Here is a 24,077-nt window from a genome sequence, read left to right as displayed (position 1 = left end):
AACGCAGTCGAGGCCTGTTTGAAGTGCAGATTTTCAGCTTTGATTCAAGGGGTTTTGCAGAATTTTTGCATTAACTGTTTAGTTTATGGGGTGGTTGAAGCTCAGAAGGTACAGCAGGGCATCTACTAATCAGAAGGTTGGTTGTTTAAGCCCTCGCTGCTCTAGTCTGCATGCCACAGTATCCTTGGGCGAGATACTGAACCCCGAGTTGCTCCTGACGCGTTCATTGCAGTGTGAGTGTGTGTGTGTGTTAGACGTAGAAAGTGCTTTTGACAATGAGTGAATCAGACATGCTGTATAAAGGACTTCAAGTGCTCATGACATTTTTATCCATATTCATTTTTATCATCGCCCATTTTCAGAGGCTCAAAATAATTTGACAATTTACTGACAAGCAGCCATTTGAGGCCCATTCCCATTTTATTTCATGACAAATGAAGCAGACATATCTGAAGTTGATTCAAAGTGTTGAAGAATGAATTCACTGGTCAGCTCAGCAACATCAAAAGGCCTGAAAGGCCACAGAAGACAATTATTGTGATGACATAATTATTTCCATGTTAAAGAAACTCAACTTCACAACATCTAACAAAATCAAGGAAACTCTCCAGGAGGTATGTTTGGGATTTTAAATACATACAGTTTACAACAAGGTGCAAACTGCTGGTTACACTGAAGAACAGAAAGGCCAGAAAACACCTAAAAGAACCTGGACAATTTTGGACAGGTGAAACCAAGATTAACTTGTACCAGAATGATTGGAAGAGAAAAGTATGGAAAATGAGAGAAACAGTTCATGATCTGAAGTATACTGCATTATGGTGGAAGTAATGGGCATTCATGGCTGTTAGTGAAACTGGGTCACTAGTGTTTATTGATGATGTGACTGCTGATAAAAGCAGTCACATCATCTGAATTCTGAATTGTACAGGCTCAGGTTCAGCCAAATGCTGCAAAACTGATCAGACAGTGCTTCACAGTTCAAATGGATAATGACCCAAAACAAACTGCAGAAGCATCCCATGAGTTTCTCAAGGCAAAGAAATGGCATATTCTTCAATGGACAAGTCAGTCACCTGATCTAACCCGACAGAGCATGCTTTTCAGTTGCTGAAGACAAAAGTGAAGGCAGAGAGACCTGTAAACAAGCAGCAACTGAAGGTGGCTGCAGTAAAGGCCTAGCAGAGCATCTTAGTGGAGGTCACATGGCATTTGATGATGTCCATGGGCTCTAGATTTTCATCCAAGTGTTAAAAACAATCTCATGTTCCAAATTATGTTAGCTTGTCCAATTAATTTTGAGCCTCTGAAAATGGAGGACTGTGTATAGAAATAGCTGTAGTTCCTAAAGAGTTAACGCAAAATGTTTGTTAAATCCGCTGAATTTGATCCCCAGCTCCTTAAGTTTATATGTTGAAGTCCTATGGCAAGATAATGAACCTCATTGGTGCATCGGTTTGTGTGGGTGACAGGTAAAGCACTGAATATATAGAATGATGCTGTCATGGTCCGGGGTCCTTTGGACCCCGTGTGGTGTTGTTTGGCTTCATCTTGTCTGTTCTGTTTTGGGTTTCTTTTGGTGGTGAGGTTAATTGTTATTTCTAGTCCCTGGTGTTCTCTCTGTATTCTGTGTCAGGTCTGTGTCTCTGTTCCATCGTCTTACTTCCTGTTTTATTTTGATAGTCGTCCAGTCCCGGTTTCTTGTGTTTAGTTTTGCTTCCCCTGGTCTCGTCAGTATTATCAGCGTCACCTGTGTTACCACCTGTTTCCACCTCCCTCATTAGCCCTCCAAAGGACCCCGGACCATGACAGATGCAGTGTAAAAATGTTTGTGTGATTGGGTGAATGTTGCAACTGAATGTTGCAAGTGAAAAATGGCTTTGAGTGGCCTGTAAGACTAGAAAAGGACTCTCTAAATACTAGATCAGTTACCATTTTGTCCTGATTATGCAATCATGCCAATGAGTTATACTTTTACACCAAGCACAATTCATGAGTGGCAAATTTATTGCATGATACCATAGTAATTGCAGACTTTATTGGTTTTGTCTCCTAAGGGAATTTGTATTTCACCAACGCCTTCCTGACTGAGACATATGTTGAGGTGCTACACCTGAACACAACTTTCCGCAGGGTGCTGCTCAAGACCCAGGTGGACATGCCACGCCACATCATTGTAGATCCCCGAAACAGATACTTGTTTTGGGCTGATTATGGTCAGAACCCCAAAATTGAGCGAGCACTCTTGGATGGAACCAATCGCACAGTTTTAGTGTCTTCAGGGATCATCACCCCTCGAGGTCTCGCTCTCGACTGGCAAACCGGCTATGTTTACTGGGTAGATGACTCCCTCGATATGATTGCTCGAGTCAATCCCCAAGGAGGGGAGATGGAGATAGTCAGGTATGGCAGCCGCTACCCAACTCCTTATGGGATTACAGTGTTTGAGAATAGTATCCTTTGGGTGGACAGAAACCTGAAGAAGGTGTTCCAAGCAAGCAAAGTGCCAGGCAGCACAGAGCAGCCTGCTGTCATTAGAGACAATATCAATATGCTAAGGGACATTACAATCTTTGACCAACGAACCCAGCCCACCAGTGCACAAGAGCTTAACTACAACCCATGCATGGAAGCCAATGGAGGCTGTGCCCACTTCTGCTTTGCCCTCCCAGGTTCTAATGCAGGCAGTCAGAATAAAAAATGCAGTTGTGCTTTTGGGAATCTTGGAGCAGATGAAGAAAGCTGCGTGGTGTCGAGGGATGATTACCTCATCTACACTACAGAGAGCACAGTGCGCAGTTTGCGACTCGATCCAGACGACCACGCGCTTCCCTTCCCTGTCGTCAATGTGCCTCGTACTTCAGTGGCTCTGGATTTTGACATCGTAGACAGAAGGATCTATTTCACTCAGAGCTCCGGTGCAGGATCAAGCAAGATCAGCTACATCGGCCTGTCCTCTCCCACCTCAGCTCCTGTAGTGGTAGCTTCAGGTATGTTTTACACTCATGCTGGTCATTTTATTTGTGTTGATGCGTTGCTCATGTTGTTGTGGTCTCTGTGGCTTGACAGATCTCGGTGCTCCTGACGGCATTGCTTATGACTGGATAAACAGAAGAATTTACTACAGTGACTATGTCAACCAGAGCATCAGCTCTATGTCTGTAGATGGCTCCCAAAGAAGTATAATTGCTCATGTGTCCAGGCCAAGGGCCATCATGTTGGATCCTTGTAGGGGGTAAGATTTACACAGCACGCTCTCTTGGTTCATTAGATTAAACTGCATATTTATAAATTAATCTTTCCTTGTTTGACAGATACATGTATTGGACAGACTGGGGAACCCATGCAAAGATTGAGCGTGCCACCTTAGGTGGAAACTTCAGAATAGAGATTGTGAACAGCAGTCTGGTGTGGCCCAATGGCCTGACCCTGGACTATGAAGAAGAGAGGCTCTATTGGGCAGATGCGAGCTTGTAAGAGCTGAAAAAAATTTACTTCATAAAAAATTATTTTACTATCTGTTATCTTGTTGTCATGTTAATCTGAAGCTACTGCCATTATAATCTTTTTGATCCACCATCAGACAGAAGATTGAACGAGCTTCGCTTACTGGGTCCAACCGTGAAGTTATTGTGAGCACAGCCATCTACCCTTTTGCTATGACCATGTTTGGCCAGTTCATCTACTGGACTGACTGGAACACCCGCAGCATCTACCGGGCCAACAAACATGATGGGTCTGATCAGAGGGTTATGATTCAGAATCTTCCGTCTCGACCAATGGACATCCATGTTTTAGCCAGCAGGAAGCAGCAGCAGTGTGACAGTCCCTGCCAGCAATTTAATGGAGGTTGCAGCCACATCTGTACTCCAGGTACAAGAAACCACTTTGTCTTGAGCATGCTTTTCTTCTAGTGCAGTAATTGAGAAGAAATCACACAAACTGTTCTGTGTCATGTTAGGACCTAATGGAGCTGAGTGTCAGTGTCCATCAGAGGGTCGTTGGTACCTCGCCGACAACAAACATTGTATCCCTGATAATGGGACTCGCTGCCAGCCAGGCCAGTTCACCTGTATGAATGGGCGCTGTATTCGAGCCCAGTGGAAATGTGACAATGACAATGACTGTGGAGACGGAAGTGATGAGTTGGAGAGAGTCTGTGGTAGGGTGTTCTCAATAATCTTGAATTTGTGTTGAGTTTTAATTAACAAAAGTCTCCCCATCATAGTGATCCTTATAGGTCCCTGCTGCATGACTGAATCCGAGTTTCTTCTCTTCTCTGTTTAATGCAATTGTCTATGATTTGAATTCACCCAATACTAACAAATTCTCTTTTTCTACTTTAAAATTTTATTTCTAAGGACATAAAGCAATCTTCAGCTACACTGGTGTGTATTCCTGCATGTTTTGATTATTTTTCCAATGGCATACTCCTCCCTAAGCAATGACACAAATCAATACTAACACTCAAATCAATTTGCTTCTCTTTGCATGCAGTCCCACAGTTGTTGTCATCCTTTATTGCCTTGTCAGGTAAAATGAGCTTTTAGCGCTCAAACGTACCAGCCCCTGTTTCTTTTGACCTCATTCTGCTGGTCAGAGTGCTGATCTCTTCTTGATTCTGATTGGCAGCCTTCCACACCTGTGAGCCTACTGTGTTTACCTGTGGCAATGGGCGATGTGTGCCTTACCACTACCGCTGTGACCATTATGATGACTGCGGGGACAATAGTGATGAAGTGGGGTGCCTGTTCAGACCTTGTAACCCGAACACAGAGTTTGCCTGTAACAATGGACGCTGTATTGCACAGGACTATGTTTGCAATGGCGTCAACAATTGCCATGATAATGGCTCCTCTGATGAACAAAACTGCCGTGAGTATCCTTAGTGTGTCACGGAGAGGAAAGTACTGATGGAATGTGTTATAGTAGTAAATGTGTTTTCATCTGTGATCATCTCAGCGGAGAGAACCTGCCAGCCAGAGCAAACAAAATGTCAGTCTACCAACATTTGCATCCCACGCTCATACCTGTGTGATGGAGACAATGACTGTGGGGATATGAGTGATGAGAGTCCTACACACTGTGGTGAGTGCAGCAACAATGTCAAAATAAAGTAATTTTTTCTGATGCAGTTGCTTTTGCTATAGTATTTGTACATATTCTGTCATGTAGTTATAGTCTAAATATGTGTGCGCTTGGAGGCAGGAAATGTTGAGGACCCAAAATGCAGACTCTGGAGGCAAAACTTAAACTTAAAAAAACTCCGCCTTTATTGCTGGCAATCTATAGGGCAGGGATCCTCCAATCCAGGCCTCGAGGTCCAGTATCCTGCAGGTTTTAGATGTGTCCCTGAGTCAACACACCTGAGTCAAATATAGAAGTCATTAGCAGGACTCTGGAGAACTTGACTGCATACTGAGGAGGTAATTCAGCCATTTGAATCAGGTGTGTTGGATCAGGGACACATCTAAAACCTGCAGGATACTGGACCTCGAGGCCTGGATTTGAGGATCCCTGCTATAGGGAAACAGAAGCACAGAGAAACAGGTCAGGAGCAAACAAATTGTGAACTAAGGCAAACCATACGAGAGAGCACATCGCAGACAGGGTAGCCAATGACAAGGACACAACAAAGAATTGAAGAAAACTACACACACAAGGTAATTAGTGGAAGTAGAGACAGTTGGGGAGAACAAGATACAGGTGAACAGAATGAAACTAATGAGACAAGGGAAGCAAAACTGAACACAATGCACACACTACCAGGGACTGGCAAAATAAAACAGGAAATACCTAAACATGGTAGAAATGCAGACTTGACACAGAACACAGGGAAGGCATGATAATAGAAACAAGGAATTAAATATAGATAAACCATAACCCTGAAGAGAACTCAAATAAGATAATTAAATAAAGAAGCCAACCAGAAATAACTGTAAAAAGGTACAAAACTCAACACTACAAAAACCTCAATAGACTAAGAATCAAACAGAGACATAAAATAACAGAATTTGAAAGTCCACAACAGACTCAAGATCATGATAAAATAAGCCCTATAGACTGTATACTTTGGCAGGCCCTCGGAGAAGACCAAGTTATTAATAACAGCTGAAAAACCGTTATTTATATAATTTCATTTCATTGTTTTCCAAATTTCATGTATTGCAGTTAGATACTGCATACTATGTATGCTGTTTAACAGGAAATTCTACAAGTAGCATCATAATGTGACTTCAGACACTCCCTTTGGTTTTTCAGAGGTTTAATATTAAAGTTTTGCACTCAGCAATGAGGTTTTTTTTAATGTTGTGTTTTGCACTGTGGGAAAACAGCAATAAAATATATGAATTTTTTTTTACTAGATTTAATACATTGTCATGTAATTATTGAAGCTGAACTTTTCAGAGCTTTTTTATGTAGTTTCCCAGGTTCTATAAAGCTTTGCACTGTAGATCAATCAGCGAAAAGATTTGTTATAAGCTAGATGGCCATTAGAGAGAAATGGAAAGTGATTTCATAACTTTCTGCATCCTCTCCGTAGCTGCATCCACATGTTCCCAGAGCGAATTCCGTTGCTCTAGTGGCCGCTGCATCCCCGCCCACTGGTACTGTGATGGAGGGGCTGACTGCGGTGACGGCTCTGATGAACCCCTCTCCTGCAGTGAGTGTTGAAAAACTCTCTCACCACCAAAATGGGCCTTTTGGCTTTGTGTGTCTGCCCCCCTCCCCATCATCAGCTGCTCTGTTATTGTGTGTTTATGCCTCTCCGCCAGTCTGCATCTGTGTGCTGTGTGAGAGAGTTCTGTGAGTGATGTAGCGGGGACTGCAAGTCAGTGGTGTATTTCTTTGTTGATGATGTGGTCAGTCAGGCCTCCTATTGTGTGCTGCATTCCTCTGTGGTGACGCCCCTCAATGTCCTCTGACAAACAGCACCTCCCCCTCCCTTTGTCCACCAGGGGTTACAGAGCCTCACTTTGGCTTTTGTTGAGATAGCTCACCATGCATGGGAATGTGGAGTTGCCATGACTATTTTGAAAGCTTTGCCAGTGTTGTATTGTGCCTTCTTTATTAGTGGAAAAGCAGCTGGGGGAAGTACCTGAGATAATTGGCAATTACAAAAATGAAAAATAGGGAGTGAACATTTATATTGGATAGAAGTTGGCATATGTTAAACACAGTATCTACAGTATCTGAAGTTTAATGTGTATGGTTTACACCTGCAGCCACACTGAGCAGAACCTGCAACACAGACCAGTTTCGCTGCGATGATGGCCGGTGCATTGCGTCATCCTGGATCTGTGACGGGGACAATGACTGTGGTGACATGAGTGACGAAGACCAGAGACACAATTGTGGTATGCGCCCTTCAGTCCTTTATCCTTTCCCTCTTTTCTGTCACTTCTTTCTGTGTGTCCTTTTTATGTTTGTATCCAGGCTGGGTACAGAACCCAGCCATGGTGGGTTCCTAAGCCAGTGTATTCTTAGTGCTGGTCCCAGGCCTGGGTCATTGGGGAGGTTTGGGCATCTTTGCCAAATCCAGTAGGCAGATGAGAAATAATAGGATAGGGTGAGATGGAGGCAGATGGTCCACATTGGCAACCCCCAAAGGGGGCATCTAAAAGAAGATGAAGATCAGCACTGGTAACTACAGAAACTTGTTTCTGCCACTGGAGAAAAAAAATTGTCATCCATAAATTAAACTAGAAGGGCACTGTCATGGCCCGGCGTCCTTTTGACCCTGTGTGCTTTGTTTTGCTTTGCTTTATTTGGTCTGTTCTGGGTTCCTTTTGGTTGTGGGGTTTACTTTGTTATCTCTAGTTCCTTGTGTTTTCCCAGTGTTCTGTGTCAGGTCTGCATCTTTGTTCCCTCGTCTCACTTCCTGTTTTATTTTGACAGGCGTCTGGTCCCTGTGTGTTGTGTTCAGTTTTGCTTCCCCCATCATCAATGTAATTACGTTCAGCTGTGCTCCTCACCTTTTTCCAGCCCTTTTGTTATTTAAGTCCTGTGTTTTCTATGCCTGTTGTTGTGTCCCCATCATTGTTTTTCCGCTGTGTGCTTCCTGTTTGTTTACCCTGGTTTCTGGAAATCTAGTCAAGTTTATTTTTGTTCTGTATTGATGCCGTTGGTCCCGTCCAGTCTGGCCTTTTGTTCGCACTCAGGCAAATAACTACCCTGCAGTAGATACCACCCAATGTTCCCAATGCATACTCCATCATAAATTACTAGAACACAAAGAATAGAAATTTGGCTTTTAAAAACTGCAAAATAAACTGTAAAATATTTTTATTTCAAAAATAAGATTTACATGAACAGATAATAGCATATACAGTCTGGATTTATTTTATATTTCTGTACCCTAATAGCATCCTCAAAAAAAACAAAACAAACTTTGCTGAAATCAGAACCGTGTATGTGTATGTGTGATTTTTTTTGCATAGGGCTTGTAGTTCACTTTGCATTATTGAGTATTTTAATTGCAAATAGAAAAAAAACAATAAGTTATCAACAGTAATTGTTTTTTTTTTTTTTTTTTTTATATACCCGAGTACAAAATTACATCCTGATAGATAAAGAATTTCACTGACATATGAATTTTAACATTTCGGCAGTGATGTTCTTGGGCCCCTAAGGAATGTTTCCACGAAGTTTAATCAATTTTGGTTCAAACCCTTTTAAGATATGCAAATATGTGAATATTGTCTCCATTTCACAATAATAAAATTCCTGGATCACCACCAAAATTTAATCAATTGTTCTTTGTACCACCCCGAACAACTCCATCCATTCATAATTTTCTGAGTTATCCTGCTAATAGACAAGCAGACAAACATGACTGAAAACATAACCTCTCCAGCATTCAGTGAGACACACAAAACCTTCAATGTAAACAATAGTAGTTAACATCTTTATGACTAAAACAACTTGTCTGGCTCTAGAAAATTTGGAAAATTTTTAATTTTCCAAATTTCGTCACTGCTGTCTTATGTTAAAATCGCCACAAAAAAGGTAACGGCTGTTAATTTTATAATTTTATTGAAAAAATTAGAGTAATTAATGTAATTAATTAATTACAAATGTAATTTGCTTTTATTACTTAGCTTTTACACTGAGTCAAGAATTAGAATATATTAAGGAGCAAGCAAGCATTTTGTCCTCAAAGTTGATGTGTTGAAGCAGGAAATGGACAAGCATGAGGATTTGAGTGAGTTTGATAAGGGCCAAATTGTGATGGCTAGATGAGTCAGAGCATCTCCAACACTGCAGCTCTTGTGGGGTCTTCGTGCTCTGCAGTGGTCAATATTGATCAAAAGTGGTCCAAGGAAGGAACAGTGGTGAACCAGGGACAGGGTCACGTGCTGCCAAGGCTCACTGATGCACATGGGGAGTGGCCTGTGTGGTCCAATCCAACAGATGAACTGCTGTAGCTCAAATTGCCAAAAAAAAGTTAATGCTGGTTCTGATAGAAAGGTGTCAGAATTCACAGTGCATCTCACTTGGTTGTGTATGAGACTGCATAGCTTAGGGTGCCCACACTGGCCCCTGTCCACCACTGAAAGCATCAACAATGGGCACATGAGAACTGGACCATGGAGCAATGGAAGAAAATGGTCTGGTCTGATGAATCAAGTTGTATTTTACATCATGTGGATGGCCAAGTGCCTGTGCATTGTTTAGCCGGGGAACACCTGACATTCTGGTGCCAGGTGTTCAAAACTTACAGGACTTAAAGGATCTGTTGCTAACACCTTTGTGCCAGATACCACATCTGAACAGCACGCAGTTCTTCATTGCCATACCCTTAATCCTTTTAATGGCAGAAGTATTAAACCATGAGTTGGTAATTCTTAAATATTTTTTTTACATCTTCTCACTTCTTTACCGCCCCACCCCACGTTGAAGACCATCCTCTTGTTCTCCACCACTTCTCGACTTTGCCCCCTCTTGCTCCCTGTTGTTATGCAGGATGCTGATTTAGATACACATCACTGGATGAGTGTTGTTTAGGGAGACAATGGAAGTGAGCTTCCAGCATCTTAGTCTCCTGTAGAAGGTCTCCAGTCCAAGGAGCTGACATTCCTGATTTCTCCTGCTTCACTCGCTACTTTGTGCATGTCTCCTTTCTTTTGCTTCCTGGCTCAGGGTGGATCAAGATTCTTACATCCCACCAATGTGTGCTCCAAAAATAAGATGCCTGAAGCTAAAGACTTCAGCACTGCCTGATCCTCTGTAGGAGACTCACTTCAAACAATGTGAAGCAATCACATTAGATGGATAAAGAATTTGTCCTTATAGCTGCATGCTTTGAAATACAGTTTGGAATGTTTGGATTCACAAAATATGTAGGTTGACACTGGGTCATCATAGTCGTTATTTAACTTCTTGTAAACCCCCTGTCTGTTTTGGTTTTTCTTTTTCAGCCAATCGCACGTGTTCAAGTGCAGAGTTCACTTGTGTGAACAACAGGCCGCCTCAGCGGAAATGCATTCCCCGTGACTGGGTGTGTGATGGAGATGCAGACTGTGCGGATGCTTTAGATGAGCGTCAGAACTGCACACGCAGGTCCTGCGGCATCAATGAGTTCACCTGTAATAACGGCCTCTGCATACGCAGCTCCTACAGGTAAGAAGGAACTCTGTGATATAATGCCATAAATGACATCTGTGATGAGTCTGACTGGAAATTTGAGTTAATTTTCCCTGCTCTCCTTAAATCAGGTGTGACCGCCGTAACGACTGTGGAGACAGCAGCGATGAGCAGGGCTGCAGGTACCAGCCTTGCCAGCAACAACAGTACACCTGCCAGAATGGCCGCTGTGTGTCACGTGACTTTGTCTGCGATGGCGACAACGACTGCGGGGATGAGTCCGATGAACTGGAGCACATGTGCCACACACCAGCACCTACCTGCCCCCCTCAAGAGTTCAGATGTGACAATGGTCACTGTGTCCCCTTGAACCAGGTGTGCGACAGGAACGATGACTGTTCTGACAACAGTGACGAGAAAGGATGTGGTGAGTGTTGACTTTTTCGATAAAGCCCATTAGCCATTAAAAAATTCAAGATGGTGGTTGGTTTTATATTTCTTGTACTTCTCTAACTGTAGGTATCAATGAATGCACGGACCCTTCCATTCACCACTGTGATCACAACTGCACCGACACACCTACCAGCTTCATTTGCACCTGTCATCCTGGTTACCGCCTCATGTCTGACAGCAAAACATGTGATGATGTCAACGAGTGTGCAGAGACCCCCAGCGTGTGCAGTCAAATCTGTGAAAACACTGTTGGGTCCCACGTTTGCAAGTGTGCTCCAGGATTCCTCAGAGAGCCGGATGGGCGCAGCTGCCGTCAGAACAGCAACATCTCACCGTACCTGATCTTCAGCAACCGCTACTACCTGAGGAACCTATCAACAGATGGGCAGGCCTATTCTCTCATTTTACAGGGCCTGACCAGTGTGGTGGCCATGGATTTTGATCGCGTTGATAAGCGTCTCTATTGGATCGATGTGAGCCGCAGAGTGATAGAAAGGATGTATAATAACGGCAGTAACAGAGAGGTGGTGGTTAATGGAGTTCTGCATGGGGAGGGCCTTGCAGTTGACTGGGTAGCCAGGAAACTCTACTGGGCTGACAGCTTCCTGGATTGTCTGAAAGTGTCTGAACTGGATGGCCGCTTTGTCAAGAAACTAGCTGAACACTGCGTCGATGCCAATAACACCTACTGTTTTGAAAATCCCAGAGGCATTGTGTTGCATCCCAAATATGGGTGAGGAATTAAGTCATATTATTAGTTTGCTTGGCACCAGATTGCTTATTTCCTGGAAATTTCCAATTTTCACAGTGCAGGTAGCAGGGATTTGAGCAAGAAGCATTCAGTAAGTCCAACAGCTGTTATTGTGGCGCTTGAAAAGCATTATGTAATCACAAAACTGTAGATTGTTGGATTTTTTTATTTTACTGGTATCTTAATATTATTGTAGCTTTTATTTATCATTGATTGTTTCATTGTTATCCTGATACCAAAATATGTGGGACCACACCTAAATAACCAACCATTATGGTTAAAACCATTAATCTCAAATGCTAAAGCAGGTATTCCCTTAAACTCCTGACACCTTAGCTCTTGTTTGGGATGCATTTTTAATCTCAGCTAACTATTTCTGATTAGTTGGAACTTGTAAGTATATAATATTAGCTTCTTGTTTGAACAGGAAGTTGATACCTGGTAAGATAGTTGTTACATCCTTTCGTTTTTTTTTTAAAGTATATCCTCATGTGGGGGCAGTAAGTTCATTTTGGAGCACAATACAATAGTCAGCATTTATAGTTTGCTAAGCAAGTCAGCATTGCTTAGCAAACTATAAAACAGTACTGAGGAGAAAAGCCCAAATGTAATGTCTCCATATGAGGAACTGGGGTTAAACACTGTCAGTCAGACTCTTGAATCATCTTGATGTTGGTTGTTGTCTTTTCTTAGGTCAAGAAAAGTGGCCTAAAGTATTTGTCTTTTCTCCCTAATAGATTTGTATACTGGACAGACTGGGGAGACAAAGCCTTTATAGGTCGGGTTGGAATGGATGGAACCAACAAATCGGCCATCATCACCACAAAGATCGAGTGGCCCAATGGTATCACAATCGACTACTCAAATGACAGGCTCTACTGGTCTGATGCTCATCTCAACTATATCGAGTAAGTGCATCAGAAAGCAGTCAGATACTTTTACCATGCAGTAAGTGGGGAACAATAACTCTTTTATTTCTTCTGTCAGATACTCTGACTTGAATGGTCAGCACAGGCACACAGTGTACGATGGAGAATTGCCACACCCGTTTGCCTTGACTGTGTTTGAGGACACTATATATTGGACTGACTGGAACACACGCACGGTGGAGAAAGGCAACAAATACGATGGCTCTGGCCGTCAAGTCCTTGTTAATACCACACACAGACCATTTGACATCCATGTGTACCATCCTTACAGACAGCCTATTGGTGAGTGAATCCTGATACAGGTATTCACTACAAACTAAACAGTACCTGGCCTGTGTTTTCCCAGCTGTGGCTGATAGAGAGTGTTTTAATGACTGTTGCTCCTCCTCTAACAGTAACCAATCCCTGTGCGGTGAACAATGGAGGCTGCTCTCACCTGTGCTTGATTCACCACGGGGGGCGAGAACACACCTGTGAGTGCCCAGACCATTTCCTGACTGTCCAAATAGGAGGTCTGACCCGATGCCTTCCGATGTGCACCAGCACCCAGTACAGATGTGCTAACAATGAACGGTTTGTTAAAGTTTCTTTAATGTTTGGCAATTTTTCAGATTTTTTTTTTTTATTCTGAGCGACAAATTTTTATACATCACTGCTGAGTTGACTGTGATACATTATTGGAACTAGGAGGGGGACAAGATTTTTTATGATCATCACCAAAAAATTACCAAAAAAATGTCCCTGCTAATTACATCCTTGATATGACTTTATGCATTTTTATTCTTTTTGGCTTTACTTGGAAAATCTTCATCTTTCCATCTTCTCATTTGTCAGTTCAAGAACTTGAAGTACACTGTACAACTTTTGAAGAACAGTGCCACCTAGTGTTTGTGCCTTAATATATGGCAATAATTTTTGCACATTTTGCATTTAAAAAAGAGGCTGATCCGGTTGTGTAAAATACATCTTCACAGGTCACTACTACTTTGGCAAAGGTTTCGTGTATTTCTATAGTGTATTTAAAATGCATTTAAAAATGTAAATGTTTGGAGATGTGTAGAAGTCTGTACAAAGGCGATGCAAGAAGTTTGAATGCTTAAAGGAAATCAAGGAACCTGTTTTGGTCTGGACTAAATTATTCAGCACATGGGTTTACTACATAATTTAAAGCTTTACATAATGCTCACTTCTGTTTCAACAGTTGCATTCCTATTTGGTGGAAATGCGATGGTCAGACGGACTGCAGGGATGGCTCAGACGAGCCCTCCACCTGTCCGACTCGCCACTGCAGGCTTGGCCAGTTTCAGTGCAGCGATGGAAACTGCACCAGCCCGCACTTTCTGTGTAACAGCAACCAGGACTGTCACGACGGGTCAGATGAAGACGCTGTGCTGTGTGGTGCGTTTGTTATTCATTCTTTGAAGCTTTTTTTTTCCTTCGACTGTGTTTCTCATGTTGCAGTGACTTTAAAAAATACACATCTGCCAACTGTCAAACTGCTGAGTTGTTTACTTTCTAGCTACACACCAGTGTGAGTCCCACCAATGGCAGTGTGCAAACAAGCGGTGCATCCCTGAGTCGTGGCAGTGCGATGGTGAGGATGACTGCGGTGATCTGTCTGATGAGGACCCTGCACACTGCTCCTCCAGGACTTGTCGCCCTGGGCAGTTTAAATGCCGCAACGGACGCTGTATCCCACAGAGCTGGAAATGCGATGTAGATGATGATTGTGGTGACAATTCTGATGAACCTTTAGAGGAGTGCAGTAAGTAATTTACAGTTTATTAATTCTTTATTACACTAAGTGTCATTCTAAATTACATAAAAAAACTTAGAGCTTTTTTTTCATTAGAGTTAAACCTTCACAGTTACAGCCTTTAAACTAAGTGTCTATACATAGGGATATTTAAAAAAATCTTTAATTACTATACTGTTTTCTCCAAAGTGGGACCAGGATATCGATGTGATAACCATACAGAGTTTGACTGCAGGACGAACTATCGCTGCGTGCCACTTTGGTCTGTTTGCAACGGTCACAATGACTGCAGAGACAACAGCGATGAGCAGGGCTGCGGTGAGTTTCCGTCCAGTTTGGTAGTGGCAGCAATTTGAAGATTGAGTTTTTCTTAAACACACACATCGTGCCTTCTTTTAAAGCGTTACAGCATGATCTGTTTGTATTTTTAAATTTGATGTTTTATCATTCGCACCATGGTTTATAGCATTTTTCTCTGTGCTCGTGAGACGTGGCTCTTGTGTAAATCTGTTAAGAAAAAAATAACTTAATTTGAATTGAACTTCTACAGGACTATTCTAAACATTAGTTATCAAGACCACGTTACTAATCACTAATGCCCTCAACTTCACACCAGCAATGTAGACAACTTCGTTGGCTCGGTCACATAGCATGTGTGGACCCAGATCGTATCCTTATGATGGCTGTCTTTGAACTCACTGAAGGAAACAGAACTCACAGTTGCCCACAGGACACTTGACTTGATCTTCTGCTGAAATCTGCAAATCTCAATTGTGCAGACATCCGGTCCCTTACCCAGAACAGACAACAGTGGCACAACATTGTTAATAACATTCATTGTACATAGTTTTGCTTTTATATTTCATACTGATACTCTATGATGATTTTTGCATTTACAAACTTTGTTATGAGAAACGAAGAAGAAGAGTCAGATCAGGTGCAAAACAAGACATTAGCCAAAGGAGTAAGTGAGGGACCATTAGCCAATGCCTCAACCTCCTGTGGAACGTTACATAGTGTGATAGTGGGAGGTGCTGATGCTGATGGAGAGCATCTCACCACTTACCCTCCCCCACCATTTGCCTCTCCCTGGGAGTACCACAGATTTATGAGCTGTCCACTGGTATGAGTCCACTTGTATGTGTTTATATGTGTGTGTTTTTGCTCTGTCCTTGCGTGGGGGCAGGGTTCACACAAGGCTCTTTGTACTTGCTGCGATCCAAACACACTCTCCGCGGCCCTCCCCTCTCTTATCAGAGGCCCTCACTCCATTAGTGCCATGCCTGCGCAGGAGTAGAGATCTGTGCTAATCTTCCTGTAAGAATGTAGCAGATGGACCAGGTGGAGGGCTAGGAGGGCAGGACTAGCTAACACTGCGCTATCTTTGACCCCCAGCGCTGTGTGGTAGCGATGGCTCAGACCAGCTCTGCTCCACTCCTCTCCCTTCTGTGCTTCTCATCTCCTGCAGCCTTATCCTCAACAGACATACACTGGCATGGATATGGGTCACCCATCTGTCTTTGGCAGGCTGCTCTCCTCCCTCTACCACTTATGCAGTTTAATTAAAAACCAAGAGCTCTTTTATTTCAAACTGACATTTTATCATTACCTAAATGTCTAGAAATTCTCTGTGCTTCTTGATAAAACCTCATATTTTCTCATCTCTTACTGCTGTACACAACATTTTTTCAACACTGAGAATACTTTTAATGGTTAATACATTATATGTTGGTGCCAACATGATGACCGACTAATGTCAGAGAACTTTTATAACAAATGATATAATGCAAAGTATGCATTCAGTTTACTTTTTCTTATCTACAACCAGCTTCATTCAAATACATCAGTCCTGAAAGAAATCCTACCGTCACAGAGATTACAATGTTCAGTTTTTTTCAAACTGTTACCCTAATGAAGGCTGTAATTTGTGTTTTAGTGTTAGATGTTTATACTCGAAAAGGATACAAAAAAAATTTTCATGCTGGTGGGTTTTGTTTGAGGTCTGTTTTATTGGACTGCACTGGCTTTAGTGGTGTGTCTAATGAAATGTTTACTGATTTTAAAGTGTGATTAAAATAGAATTAAAAAGAAAACAGCACAAAATATCAACCCCCCTAAAAATCATGCTTATATTTCATCCTCCTTAAATATGTCATATGTATTATAATGCTTTACTGTCCTTCGGGATGAGTTGCTGCCCCAAGTGGAGAAGTTCTCTGGGTATCTCTGGGTCTTGTTCACGAGCGACAGGAGACGGGAGCAGGAGATTGACAGATGGATTTGGGCCACAGCTGCAGTGATGCAGATGCTGCACCGGTTTATCGTGGTGAAGAGAGAGCTGAGCATAAAAGTGAAGCTGTCGATTTACTGGTCAATCTATGTCCCTACCCTTACCTACCGTCACAAGCTTTGAGTAATGACCAAAAAAAAAAAACAGGTCGGGAGAGCCTCAGAATAGAGCCAATACTCCTCCACATCAAAAGGAGCCAGTTCAGGTGGTTCAGGCATCTGACTGGGATGCCTCCTGGGTGCCTCTTGCGTGAGGTGTTCCGGGCATGTCCTACCTGGAGGAAGCCCTGGGATTGATGCAGGACACACTGGAAAGATTATATCTCTTGGCTGTCCGGGGAATACCTTGGTGTTCCCCCGGATAAGCTGAAGGAGGTGGCTGGGGAGAGGGAGATCTGACTTTCTCTGCTTAGGCTTCTGTCCCTGTGACCTAGCCCCAGATAAGCAGAAGAAAATGGATGGATGGATTTGCCAAAAAAAAAAAAATTCCAGTGCATTTTTAAAAAAAATACAGTAGTAGAAGTTTTCTTGTGCTTGCTGCTACAAAAGTTTTGTACATCTTTTTACCTTCAGGTGCTCACTCTGTTTCACATGAAGTTAATTGAGGGAACATCTCTGAGTGCTCTTTAAGCAGAAGAAAAGTTACACAAAACTTACGCTAGTAGTATTAAATTGAAAAAAAAGTGTAAAGGAGCATCATTATTTTATTGTGCCATGCGCTTCTCTTCAGATGAACTGACCTGTGATCCTAATGGAGACTTCCGCTGTGACAACCACCGCTGCATCCCGCTGAGATGGAGGTGTGACGGGGACGACGACTGTGGGGACAACTCAGATGAGCGCAGCTGCTGTGAGTAATCTCCACTCTCACAGATAAACACCGTGAGCTATTTCTAGACATTATCCTAAATGTCTGTCTATGTTAACTATAACATGCCAGTTCCTTGGTACAATTTCATCAGATGTGAGAGTAGTGCTGCTATTCAGCCAGTGAATTCACATGAGAGTGGACATCATCCACCAACCTGCGTGCACTACGGGTACATTTTATGTAGTAGTAGTAGTGGTTTTCATATATTGTACGTCAGAGGGACAGCTCAAGTTGACCGCTTTGGAGACAAATAGAGACAAGGTTGAGATGGTGTGGACATGGACAGAGGAGGAATAGTGGATATATTGGACAAAAGATGTTGACTATGGAGCAGCACCGTAGAGAAGATTCATAGATGGAGGACATGAAAAAGAACAAACAAGAGTAAGCAGTAGTGGTAGCTGATATAGCCTCAAAATTATACCATGAAATTTCAGGGCAGTTTGCGATAATGATATGATATTTTACTATAGCACAAATGAAAACAGGTTGTTGATTGCAAGGAACAGCCTTGCTATCGTTTTATCAGACATTTGAGGAGGTTTTCGTAAGAGGCTCGAGACTTCTGCCGACAGTGGAGTGGTGAGAGAGGAAGTCTTATCAGCCGCTGGAGAAACAGGTTGTCCTCAGTCTGTCAGAAAGAGGGAGTGAAGGAGTCTGTCACCTTTTGCCCTGGAGAATTTAAACATGTCTGAGAACATGTCAGGTAATAAGGGTAATGTAGTTACTCAAAGGCAAAGCAATGACGTTTAATCACAGCAGTGCAGCTCCTCGTGTTGCTGCGCTGCCTGCTGATGCAAAGAGAGTTTGTCTCCTTGAACTCATGAGCTCAGTGCAGAGTAATGTCTGCATGTAGTTCCTTGGTTAATATAAGGTCCCTTATTTAAAATTTTAACATGTAAGAAAATCATACATTCAGCATTTGAGGTCACAGGTTTGTGACATTTGTCTAGGTCGAAAAGAAAGAAATCACATGAGAGCCTTTCAAGTGGTTTTGATCAATTTTTCTCAAATTTAGTAACAACAAAAGTCATATTTCTGCATTTCTTGGATTCCACATTGTATAATTTCGGTTTCCATGTCTTCTCCCAGCACCACGCGCATGCACTGAGAGCGAGTATCGCTGCGATAATCTGCGCTGCATTCCCGACCGTTGGGTCTGTGACCATGACAACGACTGTGAGGACAACTCGGATGAAAGGGACTGTGGTAAGTGGAGGCTCTTTGTTTTGGCTCAGGATCGGGCTGTTTGTGAGTAACGGAGGGCTGCGCTAAACAAAGAAGCAATAAAACCTCAAGTTTTGAAGCACAGACGGACAGGACCACCAACGGTCAGTTTTTCAAAAAGAGTTCATTCAGTCTGCTACAAATGAAAGTTTCTACAGGGAGTGCTGGACAGACAGGTTGTTGCTTTAGAAACTTAAGTCTCACAGAAGTTATTCATGGTGAATATAGATGTAAAATAAGAGGATGTCTATGGTTCCTTAAAAAGTCTTAACATGTCTTAAATACAAATTAACCAATAAGTATTAAATGGTTTAAATTCAGTTTTTAAATGTTTTAAGTCACACCACCATGAAAATTACCAGCACACGATGCCACTATTTTTGCCATATGCACAGATTTAGATCATGTCCCTTTAAGGCTGTTTTTAGATGTAGCTATAGACTGCTAGGCTTATCAGTCTACTGGTGGAAACGCCAAAGATGATGAAGGTCTTGCTAGGCAGCTTGCAAGTTGGAAATAGGAAGATGCAGGTTTAACGATAAATATCTTAAATTTTAAAGTGATATTAAAATATCTTAAAAAGACCCGCAGACATCCTTTACCTATCTAGAAAAATCTGTAGCTTTGAGACTTGTAAGTAATGATTTTCACTCATGTTAAGTAATGCTTTATTTTGTGCTTTTTGTTGCAGAGTTGCGGACCTGTCATCCTGGCTACTTCCAGTGCGGCAGTGGACACTGTATTGCTGAACGTTTCAAATGTGACGGGAATGCTGACTGTCTGGACTACACAGATGAGACGTCATGCCGTGAGTGTCTCTTCTCTTTCGGTTTTCCCTGTCTGTGCTTTGGTAACATAATTACATCCTTTATATTTGCTTCTTGATTGTTGCAGTCTCATTGGGACCGATGATTGTTTGGTAGTTGATTTTCTTGTGTAAAAGTCACAGATTTAGTTTGACAGACTGGTTCTGATTTTCAGCCACCCGCTATCCCAATGGCACATACTGCCCCCCCTTCCTGTTTGAATGCAAGAACCACATTTGTGTCCAGCCTCACTGGAAATGTGATGGAGACAATGACTGTGGAGACAACTCAGATGAGGAGCTTCATCTCTGCTGTAAGAAGTTACTAAAACACCCACAGTCACTCAGGTCCAGCACACACAAAACCAAATCTTCCAGCATGTTAACTCGTGGTTTGCACGCTTTTGTGCAGTGGGCTGTTTATTTGAATGTTTGAATCTGCCGAAGTAAGTTTACTTCAGACCCTCTGACTCTGTTCATCCACAGTGGACATCCAGTGTGAGGCTCCATTTCGTTTTCGTTGTGACAATAACCGCTGCATCTACAGCCACGAGCTGTGCAACTCAGTTGATGATTGTGGTGATGGCTCTGATGAGAGGCAGGAAAACTGTAAGCACACTTTTTTTAAGCTTTTACTCTTATCCTAATGTATTGATAATGTTATCTACTCTGCTACTTGAACAAAACTGAATATCTTTACAGCTTCTGGTGAGATTCAGTATGTTTCTCTCGTTTAAGGTCAAAATCCAACACATGGACCCTGTACAGATGATGAGTACAAATGCAGTAATGGACAGTGCATCCCTCTTCAGTATGCCTGTGATGATTATGACGACTGTGGAGACCAGTCAGATGAGCTTGGCTGCCGTAAGTAATATCAGCAAAGAGCATATTAGTAACAGAGTCACAGTGGATAAATAAATCTAAAATATGTTTTTCAACTACAGTTGTGGTCAAAGGTTTACACTCATCAGGGGTATGAATGTCATAGTAATTTGGGGTTTTTAATGGTTTCTTTGAACTTTTTTTTCCCCAAGGTGGAACGATTGTACAGCATACATCTCGAATGACTTTAAAACACATGAATATGGTGTCCCATAGCAAGTTGTACTTTGACCAGATGCACTGTGGACAGTGATGCTGGTCTTCCAGCAGTTTCCAGTTCATGGCAGAATTGAGCCTTGGTGATTCTTGGGTTGTTCCTGAACATCCTAATCAATTTCCTCTCATGTGAGGGTGACAGTTTGGCTCTTCTTCCAGACCTTGGCAAAGTGTTGACACAGCTGAATAACTTGTGTCTATGTACAGTTGCTTGAACTGATAATCCTGGAGTCTGTAGTTGTTTTGAAATGGCTCGTTAAGCTTCTGGAATGGCCTTCCCAAAGCCCTGCCCTTAAACATATTGAAAATTTGTAGACAACACTTAAAAGCTGGGTCTTTGCCAGGAAACCAACCAGTTTAAAAAAACTCTACTAATTCTGCCAAGAAGAGTGGTCAAATATTCAGCCAGAATTATGCCAGAAGTTTGTTGATGGCTACCAAATACATCTGGTTGAGGTGCAACTTGCTAAGGGACATTTAACCAAATATTAGTGGGTGAATTCATACATTTGAGCCTGTATGAATAATTTTGACCTTGTGTGGATTATGAGTGTGTCTGAGAACTGTTGAACAGTGTAGGCAAACAGGTTGTGTGGTGACTGTGTGTGATAGCAGTTTAGCTTTTTAAAATTTATCTGCATTCGTAAACAATGATCAGCAGATAGAAACTGAAATCTTGGGCTGATATATGTTGGCACCACTGGAAGTCTCAAGAGGACCAGTCAACAAATACATTTTACTCAAATTGCTGTAATGTAACCAATTACTGAAACATAAAAAAAAAAAAGTATATTTTTTTTCTAATTTTTAGGTGTAAATTGCAGATAAATATTTACAGACAATATTACAGATAATTTAAAATACATCTGGTTTCATATGCTACTAAAATTGAACTTAATGTTTTGTGGAAATGTGAAGTTGCAGAAGGAGCAGAAGTAGTGAAGGTGGATGAATTTAAATACCTGGGGTCAACCATCCAAAGCTGACCTCACAACAAAAAGTAGCCTTTTAAAATAAAATAACAGTGCATGAAGTAAATAAACAAAAGACAACTAATAAACAGGACTTCACTTGGTAAAAAAGTGACTACATGATAAACCATGCAGCTAACCTGTGTAGGTGTCCAGTTTAACATTCAGTGCATGTTTTCTCTAAATCCACTTTTCTCAGACCATGGCAGTGGGCACACATGCACCGCCAACATCTGTGAGCACAACTGTACTGACCTGGCAGAAGGCGGGTTCCTCTGCTCCTGCAGACCTGGTTACAAGCCCAGATCAACAGAGAGACACACCTGTGAAGGTAAACAGCACACACATTAGTCAATGTGTAACTAAAACTAGTTGCACACTGACACACAACTATTTTACAGCTTTCAATTCATGTTCTCTTTTGTCCCTTTTCAGATGTGAATGAGTGTGAGGTATACGGGATGTGTCCACAGGACTGCAAGAACACAAAGGGCAGCTATGAGTGTTTCTGTGCTGATGGCTTTCTTTCTTTTGGTGAGCCACATGGGACTGAGTGTGCCGCTCAAGGTAAAGGAGAATGTTCTTTGTAAATAAAGTTTATTTCTCATTATTGTCAACGTCATTTACAACACCTCACTTTCTGTATAGGAAACCCACCGGTGCTGCTTTTGCCAGACAATGTTCGCATCCGTCGGTATAACCTGTCTTCTGAGCAGTATTCAGACTATGTGGACAACGCCGAGCACATCCAAGCCTTGGACTACCTGTGGGATCCAGAGGGTCAAGGCCTCAGTAAGACTGCTACTGTACGCTTTTAATGTTGCTGTTTCACGCGGAAAATATATCAAAAATACTCCCCTGTTGTGCTGCAGGTATTGTCTACTGGACAGTTCTGGGTCGGGGATCTCAGTTTGGCTCTATCAAACGTGCCTATATGACCACATTCAATGATTATGGCAACAACCCGGTAAAAGAAGTGGACCTGAATATGCGCTACATCGCCAATCCCGATGGTATTGCTGTGGACTGGGTTGGCAGGTAATTTACCAGAAATGAAGCTTAACTTTTATGCCCTAAATGATGAATTTAATCAGTATTTTTAATCACTGTTCACAGACACATTTACTGGACAGATTCTGGGACCAATCGAATTGAAGTGGCCAAATTGGATGGGCGGTACAGGAAGTGGTTAATCCACACTGATCTCGACCAACCAGCTGCTATTGTTGTGAACCCATCACTTGGGTATGAGGATGTATACAGCGTTTGTTTAGGAAGATTTAAGCTAAAAACTGAAAATGACCAGTTATTTCTGTGAATGCTTCTGGACAGGATGATGTACTGGACAGACTGGGGCAGAAACCCCAGGATAGAGTCTGCATGGATGGACGGTCAGCGCAGACAGGTGCTGGTACAGGAAGAGGACCTGGGCTGGCCTACTGGTCTGGCTGTGGACTATCTGAATGGAAACAGAATCTATTGGTGTGACTCCAAAGAGAACATCATTGAATCTATGAAGCCTGATGGCACAGACAGGAGAACTGTCATATCAGGAGGTCAGCACACTGAGATCTGGAGAAACCAGTCAGACATTCAAACAGATAAGATGCTGCTAGATTCTGTGTAGGGTAAAATTTGTGTTTGCATTTGCTTTTCCAGACATTGGACATCCCTATAGTCTGGATGTCTTTGAGGGACACGTGTACTGGACGACAAAAGAGAAAGGTGAAGTGTGGAAGATAAACAAGTTTGGGAGGGGAAGTAAAGTCAAAGTTCTAACCATCAACCCCTGGCTGACACAAGTCCGAATTTACCAGGAGCACCGACACAATCAGTCAGGTCAGAACTCATATGCATTTATGTAATTTTGTAAAGTTTTCACTCTTCTGTGTGATTGTCAGTGTAATTACAAACAACTTGGTAAACTTTCAACTTTATGTAAATTTAAATGTAATAACTCAAAACCGAAGTTGCGTTCTCACTCTGGCTGTGAGCACAGAAGCCCCACCCACCTGCTGAAAGCAAGGGTCAGCTAAATAGAAAAAAATTGGCATTAAAGGGAGAGGAGCAAGTTCCACTGTAACCTCAGTAAAGATCATTTTGAACAGTGAAGAGCCCAAGAATGGGTGCCACTTTAACTCACTGGTTGAGCAGGTATGTTGTAAGGCTCAATGCAATGGCCCGAGTTTGACCCAGGACCGTTTGCTAAGTGTCTTCCCCTTTACTCTGTCCCCGGTTTCCTATAAAGCCCCCCCCCCCCCCCCCCCCCCCTTTTAAAACTTGCTGCAGTTTTAAAAGTTCTAATCAAGAAGCATAATACATAAAATCTAGTTTAAT

At 42.3% G+C, this 24,077-nt stretch overlaps 1 protein-coding gene across 1 annotated transcript in view; it reads left to right on the top strand.

The window, feature by feature from the left end:
* lrp2a (low density lipoprotein receptor-related protein 2a) overlaps positions 1–24,077 on the top strand; it is a 54,520-nt gene that overhangs the window by 26,613 nt on the left and 3,830 nt on the right. The window contains exons 40-72 of the mRNA XM_030757657.1: positions 2,058–2,990; positions 3,070–3,235; positions 3,315–3,473; positions 3,584–3,873; positions 3,962–4,162; positions 4,362–4,388; positions 4,498–4,533; positions 4,633–4,875; positions 4,963–5,088; positions 6,545–6,664; positions 7,227–7,358; positions 10,422–10,623; positions 10,719–11,014; positions 11,107–11,773; positions 12,529–12,699; positions 12,779–13,002; positions 13,116–13,293; positions 13,922–14,118; positions 14,240–14,485; positions 14,666–14,794; positions 17,496–17,615; positions 18,729–18,845; positions 19,555–19,671; positions 19,845–19,982; positions 20,155–20,277; positions 20,407–20,535; positions 21,940–22,071; positions 22,176–22,307; positions 22,389–22,532; positions 22,613–22,778; positions 22,857–22,985; positions 23,073–23,296; positions 23,400–23,579. Of these exons, the coding sequence (XP_030613517.1) occupies positions 2,058–2,990; positions 3,070–3,235; positions 3,315–3,473; positions 3,584–3,873; positions 3,962–4,162; positions 4,362–4,388; positions 4,498–4,533; positions 4,633–4,875; positions 4,963–5,088; positions 6,545–6,664; positions 7,227–7,358; positions 10,422–10,623; positions 10,719–11,014; positions 11,107–11,773; positions 12,529–12,699; positions 12,779–13,002; positions 13,116–13,293; positions 13,922–14,118; positions 14,240–14,485; positions 14,666–14,794; positions 17,496–17,615; positions 18,729–18,845; positions 19,555–19,671; positions 19,845–19,982; positions 20,155–20,277; positions 20,407–20,535; positions 21,940–22,071; positions 22,176–22,307; positions 22,389–22,532; positions 22,613–22,778; positions 22,857–22,985; positions 23,073–23,296; positions 23,400–23,579 (6,594 nt within the window). The remainder of the gene's footprint in view (positions 1–2,057; positions 2,991–3,069; positions 3,236–3,314; positions 3,474–3,583; positions 3,874–3,961; positions 4,163–4,361; positions 4,389–4,497; positions 4,534–4,632; positions 4,876–4,962; positions 5,089–6,544; positions 6,665–7,226; positions 7,359–10,421; positions 10,624–10,718; positions 11,015–11,106; positions 11,774–12,528; positions 12,700–12,778; positions 13,003–13,115; positions 13,294–13,921; positions 14,119–14,239; positions 14,486–14,665; positions 14,795–17,495; positions 17,616–18,728; positions 18,846–19,554; positions 19,672–19,844; positions 19,983–20,154; positions 20,278–20,406; positions 20,536–21,939; positions 22,072–22,175; positions 22,308–22,388; positions 22,533–22,612; positions 22,779–22,856; positions 22,986–23,072; positions 23,297–23,399; positions 23,580–24,077) is intronic.

Source organism: Archocentrus centrarchus, chromosome 21 (assembly GCF_007364275.1).
Source record: "Archocentrus centrarchus isolate MPI-CPG fArcCen1 chromosome 21, fArcCen1, whole genome shotgun sequence".
NCBI lineage: Eukaryota > Metazoa > Chordata > Actinopteri > Cichliformes > Cichlidae > Archocentrus > Archocentrus centrarchus.
This window is presented reverse-complemented; position numbering and strand designations above follow the sequence as displayed.